Raw genomic sequence first — 12,960 nt, 5'->3', positions numbered from 1 at the left:
AAACACTATCTTTCATTTAGTGGGTACCTCCAGAAATTAGTAATGTAGGTTGAGTTACATGATTTAACAATTTGAGTACACAGCAAACACTTGACTATCCCACAGGGGCAATGCACAATGTAGATGCCTTTTGAAACATTTCCATTATTTTTCTTGGTAGAAGATAGTGATAATTGAGAGGAGAATGATTTACTAATAGGAGAAAAAAAGCTTTATCCTGTACTTCTAATTATCTTAATATTAATCTTAGGACTCAACAAGGATTGTGACAAAAGACTGCAGAACAACAATGTATTTTTCTACTGGTCAGCAATGGGAGATGAATAACAATAATGAAAGGATCCTAAATACTTGCTAAGTATTATGTTTACATTAATTTTATACAAGTTCCTACAAATCACTGTACATTCAGTATAAATTAAAAGAAAAAAGATGTGCTGATAAAAACATACTGTACATTAATATTGGAACAAAGGTGATAATACAGATTAACAAAAGCACCGTTAGCTCTTCTAAATAGGTTGGCTGGGAATTTGTGCTCAGTCATACAACACAGGTCCTCAGAGTACATCTGTACAAAACACAATGTTCAGCAGAGAGGTCCCTGAGCTACCAAAAATAAGCCCATGGAAGTGGAAGCAGCAGAGCTCCATTAGCTGTGTGCCAGCTAAGCCAGCCCAGCCAGCGGGCCCTGCTGAAAATCAGGGCTAATTAGCCCAAGCACATCTCTTTGCTAACGTATGCACATGGTTTTCAAGGCCTGGAATAATGTCTCTGCAGGGTATTTCAGGATGGTGGGGATATTAACTTGCTCAGAGCTACTTTGATGATCTCCAGCACAAGCACTCTGTGCTGTTAAACACACCTTGTCAGGCTTTCAAATTGCAGTGTCTGAGCCTGACAGCAATTGAATTCTGTATCAGTGGAACTGCTGTGACTCAATGGCATTGAATCTGAGCTTGATTTGCACTACTAGAGAGTCAGATGAAAATCAAATCACTGATAGGCCAAAAAAAACCCCAACACAATAAAAAAATACTGGTAGCACTAAAGAGGTCATAAGAAGACTGGTTTGACACACCAGGACCTGTAAAACTGCATTTCAAATTAAATGTTTACCTAGCTTCTCATTAATGAAATCCTAAGCTATTTGTGGTATTATTTAGGGAGCATAGATATTGATTAACATAGATTTGACAGCAACATGGTGTTAAATGCCAATTTTAGGTCCTTTAATGCAGTAAATTCAGAGATACAGATTTCATTAAGGGCATATTTACACCTCACTGTCAATAATTAGTATGCATTAAGCCCCAGGAAACAGATCCATCAAGGTAAAATCCTGCACCAGATAGGTTCCAAATGCAAAATTCCTCAAGCACCTGACTTCTACAAATAAACCCATCCCTGCCCAGGTAGTTTATGGGATGACAGAGGAGTACACTGGCCTTGGAAGACACCAACAACTCCACAGCAACACTTTAAATGAATAAAAAAAATGTAGGATCCTACTGTACATTGATTTAGCTTCAAATCATAAAAGTGAGTGTAGGATTCCAGCCAAAAGCAGTTTCAAAATGTGAGACAGTGAAAGTTTCCTGTTGGAAGTAATTAGGGGTTTTTTGAGGAGAGCTTTCAGCACTGAAACTCAGTCCTGATTTCACTGCACAAACTGGCAAGACAAGGAGAACAAAAACTACTTAGAGATTGAGTTCCCTAATTCAGTATTTCATTATTCTGCCAAATCTGCTATTTTGACACTCCAAATTACATGGATATTTCCATCTCCAAAAGGCACTTGCTCTGTAAGAAGGAAGCTGGGTATTTCATACCCATCAAGTAAATTCATGTCTTTATGGTAGTAGCAGCTGGTAAGACATTCAAACCAAGGTGGGAAAATAAATTTGCTTTGTAAGTTCATCTGTTAGTGCAAGGGAAAAAGTGGTTACTGCAGAGCAAAACCAGTCCCACTTTAGATCATTATTACATGAACGATAAAATAGTAGTTATTACTGATACCAAGAGCAAAGCAAAAATCCATGTAGTCCTGCCTGAAGACATAACATTTATGGAAAAGAGGTAGAAGGGGAAATCAGGTGTTGTCAGAAGACAAGCCAGCCTTTGTAATTCTGATTCAAGGCTATCTGGAGAGTACATCTACAAACAGCTTATGATCAAGGACTCAACTTGGACTTACTATGCAGGAAAAACATCATTATGGGTACCAAGAAAGGAAGGGAAAGCCTGGTGGAACTGCAAGAGGCACAAAGATGACCCAAGAAGCAAACATGGGGTAGCCAGGGGTACAGCTGATGTGCAGAGACAGAAACAAATTGCCAGTGAGATGGAGAAGCACATATGGCCTGATAGTCAAAATGCAGAAGTTGAGATCTGGATGGTTTTGCACTACCAAAACCACTTGAAATAATCTTAATACATCTCAGCGGGTACCACTAATAAGAAATTCTGCAGCAGGAGTTAAAGCCATAATAATCTACATATCTATAACTGGCAACACTTCATGTATTCCAATGTGGTAACTGGGAACTGAAAGGGTAAATAAAAAAAATACAATTTATCTTTTGTAGTCATGAATGCCTTTATAGAATGAGGCATTAATTTCTGTCTTTTCCCTCTCACAATAGTTCTTAAGAGACACGTTGTAGTAGATAATTTGGTACCAGCAAGAGATTTTCTAATCAACATTTCCCTTCCGAAGGACATAACAATAGCAAATCAAAGGATAACTTTGCCAAAATTAATAATTAAGCTTTATCATTTCGAGTATTTTTGCCTCTTGCATTTAGTAAAAACAAAGGAGGTGGTTGCTATAGCAAGAGCAGGCCAGAGTTTCTTTACACACAACACAAATTACCAAAAAAATCTGATGTTATAAAAGTAAAATTAAGGCTCTAGTAACATCAGGAACCCTGGTTTGACTTTTGACAACAAAAGTATAGTCTAGAACAAGAATTATGCTCAATTATATATGAACAAAACTACAAATACAAAACAATTTGATACCAGGAAAACATGCAAAGCAGGTGTCTATCAGGGTTTTATATTTAATGTCTTTAAAATATTATATTTATTATCAGACAGATTGTGCTTTGTCTGAGCCCATAAAAAATAAAAAGAAGATTATAGATAGGGCCGACCAAGCACAGGATGTTTTGTCTCTTGCAACTTCTCTAAGTTTATTGACTATCTATATATTTTAATTAACAGTAGTATAATGTACTCATCTCAAACAGCTTGATTTCTCAATATACTATCAAAAAATCACTTTGTTCAGAGCAACAAAAATGTTGTATTCTTCCATATTACAGCTCCTTGCATTATGTCACAATCAGGAAAGAGAGTATAAGACTTTTTAAATCAAATGATGGTGCATATTATTTCCAAATTCCTTGTGATATTGAAATGTCAATGAGTGAATAAGTTTAGGTATCCTTATTTGAAAATATGTCAATTAAATTTACATTGTCTTTATAGCTACTACAGGATATATTTGAAATATCTTTGTCATATGTACAATAAATTTTTGGTGCTGTAGGAAATGCATTCTTCTTTCCTAGGAAGAGAAATCTTTCTATGGGTTCGGAATGACAGATCATCTTCTGGGAAAAGAGGAACATTTCTACAACCAGGAGAAAGAAAAGTAAACAGAATTATAACAGATTCTAAAGTCAAGTGGAAAATCCATTGAAAAATCTAGCAACTGAACTCGCCTATGCTGATGTACAAGCTAACAGAGCTAAAAATAAGAGCTGTATCTGCTAATTGAGAGCAGCTGAAGATCTCAGTTCTTTAAGTGAGATGTGGAATGATGGAAGCTGAAAGCCCTCTAGAACACCAGTAGAAAGCAGCAAATGTCACCACTTCATCTGACAGGAATGGTGACAGTGTCCCTCCCATGCAAAATGCAGCATGAATATGATAGTTCCTTTGATTCTCTTGTTCTCTAAGTGACAACAAATGCCATTTACCTCATGAAATACAAGGAGTTTCATCTGAATTTTTGTTTTGATTTTTTTTTTTTATCCTGATGTCTGGGTTTACTTTTTTAAAATCAATTTTTAATTTCCAGGGGGTAGGGACCTGACTTCTTTCTCTCAGAAATATTTAATATTATAAATCAGGGTTTTCTCATGCAGAAGTAGCTGTTGCATAATGTAAAATTCCAGAATCCTTTGCCTTTTGGGAAGAGTGCATCCAAATGACAGATAATCCATGCAAGAATACCTATTTCAATGATGAAAACAATTTGGCTTAAAAAGCCCCTAAAATGGTTGCAACTTAGAAATGCATGTTCCCAACCTTCAGTTGTAATAGCAACTTATGTCCTATAAACAAAAACTCAATATTTAATCTCTATTTTGACATAGAGCCAGGTAAATAGGAAACAGTGTAAAGACACAAGCAGAGTGACAGTTCTCTGCATCTGAAGTGCAACCTGACTCAGACTTCACACACAACATTAATAAGGGTCAGCACAAGTTCCTGCTACATCTTTCTCTCTCTTAGTGAGATATTTTTGTCAAAATCTGGTTTTAGTTTAGATTTTACTCTATTCTTTCATCAACCCTCCCTTGTTCCTGCTAGACATCCCCCTAGCTTCCTGTGTGTGCTTCATGAGGAGCAAGATCTGTCTGCTCTGCCTTATGGACAAACCATTTCTGGCATTCAAGTACTTAATCAAGAGAGATTTGACATAACTTGAGCTCATTGCTACAAGACTGGAAAGGAAGTCATTGTCTACAACCCTGATGACAACCACATTAAGGCCTCCAGCAGGCAAACAAGTGACTGTGCCCCAGCTGCCATGGAGGAAATGTTCTTGTGCAGCCCATGTACAATCTGGAAGGAAAGCCTTGTGTCTCTGCACTTAATCTTTTTGTATCATTGACCTGAGCAGGCACATTCAACTGGGGCTCCACAGACATTTTTTCAGTGGAGAAGCAAACTCAGCAGCTCTTTCCCATCTCAGGCTGCAGGACCTCACAGAGATACAAAATTAAGGACACGGACACAAAATATTCCTCACTTTTAAAACGTGCATTTAAACTTCCAGTTTTGCCTCCAAAACAAAAGTGTGAAAATTGTGACCACAAGGAGTTTAACTTTCTGTAATCCAAGTGACTCTGCTGGTTTATCTGACAGGTAACCTTACCTACCTGCAATTCAGTACTTAATTGTCTGACTGTGTTCAGGTCTGGGGCCGCCAACACAGGAAGGACACAGAGCTGTTGGAGTGAGTCCAGAAGAGGCCATGAAGATGATGGGAGGGCTGGAGCAGCTCTGCTCTGGAGCCAGGCTGGGAGAGCTGGGGTGTTCAGCCTGGAGAAGAGAAGGCTCCAGGGAGACCTCAGAGCACCTTCCAGTGCCTGAAGGGGCTCCAGGAAAGTTGGGGAGAGACTTTGGACAAGCAAGAGGATGAGGGGGAATGGTTTCAAATTGAAAGAGGGTGGATTTAGATTGAGTATTAGGAAGAAATTATTTCCTGCAAGGGTGGTGAGACACTGGCACAAGTTGCCCAGAGAAGCTGTGGCTGCCCTATGCCTCTAAGTGTTGAAGGGGGCTTAGAGCAATCTGGTCTAGTGGAAGGTGTCCCTGTCCATGGCAGGGGAGGTTGGTCTTGATGATCTTTATGGTCCCTTCCAACCCCAACCATTCTGTGATTCAATGACTTATCTCAACAGCCTCACTGTCACCCCCTGAGCTGCCTGCACACCCCCCTCCTGCTTGTGTCTGTCCCATCAGGCTCTATGGCCACACACACTGCAAGCAGATGGAAAGGTTAAGGAGCCTCAGCTTCAGATTTTGGGTGCATGTCACACCCCAAGCACCGTGGCCACAACCCATGTCAGGCCAGATCCTGATTTAAAAGTTTTTTATCTTTTCTCACCTCTACTTTTTCTAGAAAGAAACAGTGCAAACAAGCAGTGTCCAGGAAAGGACCTTGGGATGAGAAGATGACAGAAACTATTAACAGAGCAACCACTCACTACATCAAAATCTACAAATACAATAATCTCCACATAATCCTCTAAACCTGAGGAAATGGGGCTCAACTGAAATAGAACTGAATGAGCTGTGCTGTTCAAGATTTGGCTCTGTGTAATTTTCTTCTTCTTCTTTTTTGACTTTGCCAAAAACTTTCTACAAAGATAATCTTTTTTCCTGTCATTTGGCTGTCTCTCAAATAGCCTGGGGAGAGTAAAGGAGAGAAAAAAGCAGGAGAACAAACAAATCTTCCGCACTGATTTGGATTTTGGACAGAAAAATCCATCCATTTGTAATGTTTATCACCATCTCTGTCGAGGAAGGTGCAGACAGAGTCAAATTTGCTTTTCTTCATGGTGATGCCCAAACTACAGGGCAGGGGAATGCAGAGTAGTGAGCATTAATCTGATAAGAGGTCCCAAACCAGCTTAAATCTAGAGCCTGAGGGACTGTGTGGGACTCTGCTAGTGTCCTCATATCCCATTCACAGCCCTAGGTCTTTTAGTCCTCCCTCTCTACTGAATATTTGGGAGCAGTTACTGACCACAGAAGCAAGGTTGAATTTCATTAGTCAAGAGCTAAGATGATTTGGAATTGTGCATGCTCTAATGTCCTAATCACTTCCCCACAGCCTTCACAGCAAGAGTTCTGCTGGAGCAGGAGCAAGGCTGTGTGTTTGTTACAACACTTGGATATATACAAAGCTCTCCTGCTCTTCAGATACAAGCAACTTGAAGAAATGAGTTGGGTTATTATCTGTAATGAGTCATAATTATTTATGCTAGGCATTCAAATCAAACCGATCAGTCAGGAGACAGTAAGGAAGCAAAACAGACCATTGAATCTGAGCAAGATTAATATTCCATTTCACATTAATTTCATCCTTCATATAAAAGAGAAGCAAAACAATGCTTAGACAAACCTCTCAGGTTAAATTTTGCTGCCACACTTACCCACACAAGGTACAAAATGCTCTTGAAAAAACAAAACAGCATTTCTGAGGCCCTTCCCTTTCCAGTATTTTATTTACTAATCTAACAAGTGCAAAAGCCCAGGAGACCAACTTTCCTTCTGCCCACATGCACTGTCTGTTGGCAGTATCTTCCAGCACAGCAGGGGTTTAATAATCTTTCTTTTTCAAAATGACTTACAAGTAGATTTCACAAGAAATGAAAATGTTGGTGATATATTTGGATTGCTCTACTGGCTGAGATCCAACTGAAAGAAAAGTCCTGCTGCAAGGGTCAGTATTTCTAATGTTGGGAACTGCTGACTTTCTGCCTAGAACAGATACTTGAATCACTACTACTGATTTACTACTGTCTCTCTGCCCCTGGAGAACGTAGCTGAGAACAGACTTTGGTTGGGTTCAAGTCTTTCCAGATGTGCAGACTGTGCCTGCATAGGAGGCACCTCAGAAGGTTCATGAAAAAGTCTGTTGGAGCACATTTGAGATACTGAAATAACCCTGTTTTTCTAGATGCTAAGGAGTAGGAAATTTGTTTAATCACAGTATGAGTTCTAGAAACTCAGAATTTTCCAAAACTAGACCTGTATTCTGTTTGCCTTCCAGGTGAAGGAGAGGACGTAGCAATACTAAGGCAGACAACAAAAATAAGAGAAGAAAGTAAAAATGTACAGCTGGAAGCCACCCATGGACAAACTATGACATAGGACCCCAAAACTGGTAGAAATAACTAGAAATCCCATGGCAAATGGAAAGTTTGTAATAAAAACTCATAGAAAGACAAGAAAAACAGAACTGTGAGCAAGGTGAGACTTCCAAAAGTTCTCAAAGTATTTGAATCAGGCAACCATGTGGTGTTGTTTTTTCTTTCTAGGAGAGACAATTCATATGCATTTCAGGTATGCTTTAATGTCACATGGACTCTGAAAACTATTTTGATTGGTTTGTTTCTAAGAGACCAGAGATTGTCTGCACCATGTCTATTGGTACCCAGAACTCATGTCTGTTACCTGTCCAACAAGGGGCACTAGGACAGGCTTGAATCACAGGTAAACTTCTCCAGGGAGCAGACACTTGTGTATTGCTGTATCTTCATGACAGAAAACTGCTAATTCTTCACTCATTAAGAACTCTGGAGCAGTGTTCTCTTCATACATCTGAGTTTGGCTATAAAAGGGGCCACTTCATTTCCAGTGTAAGAAATTTAGCAACCCAAAAGCTGATGAAAACACATTCTACAGATAGTTTATATATACCTGTGTGTTTGGATTGCGGCAGATTTGTTGCTATGGACTTTTAGATATAAAATGAAGAAAGAAACAAAATATGTTACAAGTGTTTCAGTGAGGAATGAAGCTCCCTCTTTTGTTGTTTTGTTGTAGTTTTTTGGTGAAAGCATTAAGATAAGGCTTTTCTTGTACAAATAAAGATCTCAGATTTATTTTTACAACAGCCATGGCCCTTCTCTCATTAGTGGCAGACACACAAATGATGTCAGTATGTATGACTAACAACTAAAAATAAATCAGATATTTTTGTAAAGGCTACGTAATATGCTATTAATACAAGACCATTTTGTTTAGTTCACATCTTCTTTGGACTTTGCCCATTCACAGATTTCTCTGAGCCGTTTCCTAGTATCACATCCTGTCAACTATTGTCACTCATGCCTTTAGAGAGGTTTTAGCAATAAAATAAATAATAAAATCTGCCTCATCTTATGAAAGCACTTTTCATCAAGAGTTTAGGAATTCATCCCTTCCTGTGACCCTTCTAATTCTACCAAGTTAAAAAAGAAAATCTATAAAAACATTTCCTAACTAATCCCTTTCTCTAACATGTTGTTCTGGATTTTTATTCCTGTACTGAATGCCTTGCTACATCTTTACTGTGATTAGTCTCCTGGGATGGACACGTGACAAGCTTCTCTCCAGGGGCAGACTGAAGATGGGGGAGAATCCCACAGCAAATGCCAATACACTTTTGAATCCCCCCCAGACCAGCCAAGATGCCAGTAATTCAGCATCAGGCTTTTCTACAGAACAGTGCAGCTACCAAGCTGGCAGAGGGGCTAAGACAAAGCTATTTTATCTCTTAAATACAAGGCTAAGGTGTTTCTAAAGTGAGGAAAAATTGAATTCCACAGGGTATAATGTGGCTTCATTTCCTAAACCCCAGACAGGCACATGGACCCCCAGAAAATCCAAACCTCAGTCCTGACTGGATCATGGCCTTGCAAGAAGACCACTTCTTTTACCAAGTGGAATTTCTGCTCAGAAAAAATGCAGGGCCTCCTTGTAGCCACTGATTCTGGCACTCACACAGCATGCAAGGAGCACTGAGGGTTATAAGAGCTCTGCTGCCTGTGCTTTTGGATGATGGAGAGGGAGCCCAGCTCACCCTGAAGTAATTTTTTTGTTCTCTATAAATAATTTACATTTTCACTGGAACAGGGACGTGAATCCAGGTTTAATTGAACCTGGATTTTTGTCACATCTGCTAAGTTTGAGCAGCTTTCTCACCACTGTTACACAACTGCTACCTTTTTAAAGCATCACTGTCTTTTTACCTGGACTCTTTGTTCTCTACATGACCTTGTGTTCACTCTGACATATTTTTGGTGACAACTGAAGAACCACTGACATGTTAAGAAATAGGATTTGATCTTGTTCCAGAAGTTTCTCCTTTGGTTAGCAATGGAAGTCTGTCACATGGTGTTCCAGCCTTGCCATGAAAATGGCCTTAAATTCACATGATTTCATCCCAAACAGGAACACTGACAATCCCTGTGTACACTTTTTCCAAAAAAAAACTTCTAAAAACAGACTGAAATGTATAGAAATCTCACTGGACTTTACTGCATCAAAGTTCTATAAAATGCTCTAAAACAAGTGTGCCTGCAAACTCTAGACCTCTACCAGATCTTAATTCAATCTGCAATTCACACACTTGAAGCTGGAAAAATAATCCCTGAAGGGATGATTTGATGCTGGATGGGCATGTCTCCCTTCTTCTAACAGTAGTTATTAATTTACAGTCAGTTTCAACAAAGATACATTTTCTCCACAGTAAAGATTCAAAATTCACAGACCAGACATGACCTTATTTTCTATCTAGATGATGGTGCTCAACCAGACTCATTCTTTTGTATGTTGGCACCTCCTGTGCCTCTGTAAACACATTCAGTGTCATGAGTTACTTATTCTCACTCATGATGCCCAAAATTTCATCCTTTGTAGATACCAGCAATTCTTCCTGGTGTTGTTAAATTTTCTGAAATTAAAAATAAGCAAAGAGTTTTGGGGTGTGTTTATACCTCCCCCTTTTTTTTTTTTCATTTTTGTGTGACTGACCAACAAGCATCTTCCTCAACTGTTCAGTTCCTCCACCGATCCAGTGAGGACTCCATGTTTCATAGAGAAGACCCCAGACCTCCACATTTTAACCTAAAAACCTATATGTTTCTGTAAAAGTATGAAAAGATCACATTTGCTCTTAAGTTGCTTTATGTATTTGCATGACAATTATTCATAATATAGCTTTACCTCTCTCCCCATTTACTCTCTCAGTACCCATTTTTTGGACACCTGAAGGCTTTTATGAAGTGCTATCATGCATTTCTGCTCTTGCACTTAATCTCATCTACTGGATGCTTCCCAAACCATGCAAAGTTCCGTCAGTTTGTTTGAATTTGAAGGTGATTTCTGGTTTTCATTACTTGAATTTGATTTCATATTTGGCATTCCCAAGAAATTTTATAACCTCAGAGCTTTTCTTGCCATCTATTAGTTTTACTCTAGCCTGGATAACTTCCATAAATTGGGAACTCTTATAATGTTTTATGAAGTGTTCATATGGGCTCTTCCAAAAGTTCTTGTGCACTGTTTTCTTTACATCATAATCTTTGCTTCCTAACTGATCAGGGCACAATCTCCCAGAACTGCAAAATTATCTTCTCAGCCCTAGAGACATCACCAGCTCTCCTAAGTTTAACCTTCCTCCTTCATCCTTGCATTTAAAATGAAACCTGCATATGTTTTAAGTGCAGCATTCTTCAGATTTCTGTTTTACACCTTCTGAAGACTTGAATTAATAATTAGTAAACCCACAAATACTTCAGAGTCAGCCACATCCAAAAATAAAAATACAAAAATACCTTCTAATGGCTTCCTATTTTTTTCTAACTACTGTTTACATACTCAAGGGAGGAGATATTTGAAGTTTTCCTTTGTACAATAAGTAGTTTCAATTGCCAGGAAGTTTTCAGCTGCTTAACACGTTTATTTAGGACATTGAATTTATTCCCTTTTATTTGATTTCCGTGACTGATATTTGATTTGCATGGATTGAGCAGAAAGTATTTTTATTCCACGACCAGTTTTACCTGGAAGCTGCCTGACAATGCTCCCTTCGGAAGGTCAGTCCCATAGACCACATTTGCCCACTTTCTCAGAACTACCTGCATGTACTTTCTGTCTTTAAAATAACACAAAGCTGGGCCTTGATTTTAACATATTCTTAGTTGGGAAGTGCACTAGTGGACAGAAATTCTACATGCACCCTTACACTTCCTCCCCAAAACATTTACAGTAGTTACATACCTACTTATTCTAAGTCTCTGAAAGGGAATCTCTCTACTTAATCTCTTTACTTAACCAGTAAGTTGTTCCTTGAGGACCTTATCCCTGTTTCCTTCTCGTGCTGCTTAGATAGCTGATGTGTTTTAAAGTCCTGGAATTGTCTTTCTTTAATCACTACAGAAGCAAATTGTAGAAGACAGTGCTGCAATTACTCCTGAATTTTAGTAGTACTTTGCAGTCACTTGCAGTTAAAACGGTAGCTGAGAATATATAGGTTACAAAAAAGTCCTAGGAGCAAAATACCCTGTAAAGAAACAAAGGCATAAAAGCACTTCCACTGAACAGGTATTTTTTTTCCACCGCTAAAACAGAAATGAGTTTTAAAATCAAATTCCCATCTAACAGGAAAAACTGTTGTCACAAACCGACGGGTTGTTCTCCACAGCTTTTTAATCAAAATGAATCACACACTCACGTTTGACTCTGTCTCCTTTGTGCAGATGAATCTCCCCTTCCCCTTGAGGTTGATATGGCTTCACAACAATAAAAAGTCTTCCAGGTACAGCACTGTAAAGCTTGCGTTTGGGACCCTGATAATCCAAGGCAGCCAGAGCATCCTTGTTGGCACTAGGACTGTAAACGGCACTGGAAGTGGGAAGAGACAAACCATTAGCTGGTTATTTAAAATGGGCAAAGTTAATAATCTGCCATCACATTAGCAGGATGAAATTAAGCAGTGAATGACATGGTTGTCTGCCAGTAAAACATCTCACCCTGCTGAAAAAGTACATCTTCTTAATCCTAAACACATACTTCCCATGGCTGCAAGCTTTCATTATGAAATATGATCAATACTCATCTGACCACAATGGTCTAGGAAACAAAAGTCATAACACTCAATTTTTTAGGTTTTCTGCAAACTAAACTTGCACGTTCACAGGCTCTGATGAAGTTTGACATTTATAAGCAAATCAGAGATTACAAGCATCACAATTTTTCAGGAAGCTTTTAAAATGTCAGTATTAACAATTATTGTTGTGAATGGTTTTCTTTGTAATATTGTAATGTTAAGTGACCAATCAAGACAACTGAATTATTAACTGAATGGACTGAATAATCAAGTTATTTCATCATTCCAGGGCCTGGAGCTAAAATTTAGGGCTTCAAAAAGCATGGCTCTTGTGGCTAATATATTCTTCTGAAGATCATTTCTTATTGATGGCAATCAAGAACTGTCCCAATGACTTCAGAGTGGCACGTCTAGATAAGTCATACATCCTCAAACAAAACACTTATGGTGTGTAAAGATGAAATTATGGGAAGACAGTGAGCAATGCATAAGATCATTATTAAAGCTCTGGAAAAAGGAGTGGATTGTCAAAATGAACAAAACGAGGCAAATATTAT

At 38.6% G+C, this 12,960-nt stretch overlaps 1 protein-coding gene across 4 annotated transcripts in view; it reads right to left on the bottom strand.

Moving 5' to 3' along the window:
- The window catches only part of SHANK2 (SH3 and multiple ankyrin repeat domains 2), a 300,961-nt gene that overhangs the window by 200,223 nt on the left and 87,778 nt on the right, over positions 1-12,960 (bottom strand). For all 4 annotated transcript variants that reach the window (XM_051622537.1, XM_051622538.1, XM_051622536.1 and 1 more), the window contains one exon: positions 12,029-12,198. In XM_051622537.1, the coding sequence (XP_051478497.1) occupies positions 12,029-12,198 (170 nt within the window). The remainder of the gene's footprint in view (positions 1-12,028; positions 12,199-12,960) is intronic.

The sequence above is a fragment of the Apus apus genome, chromosome 5 (genome assembly GCF_020740795.1).
Source record: "Apus apus isolate bApuApu2 chromosome 5, bApuApu2.pri.cur, whole genome shotgun sequence".
Lineage (NCBI taxonomy): Eukaryota > Metazoa > Chordata > Aves > Apodiformes > Apodidae > Apus > Apus apus.
The sequence above is the reverse complement of the archived record's forward strand: the minus strand, read 5'-3'. Positions and strand labels throughout refer to the sequence as shown.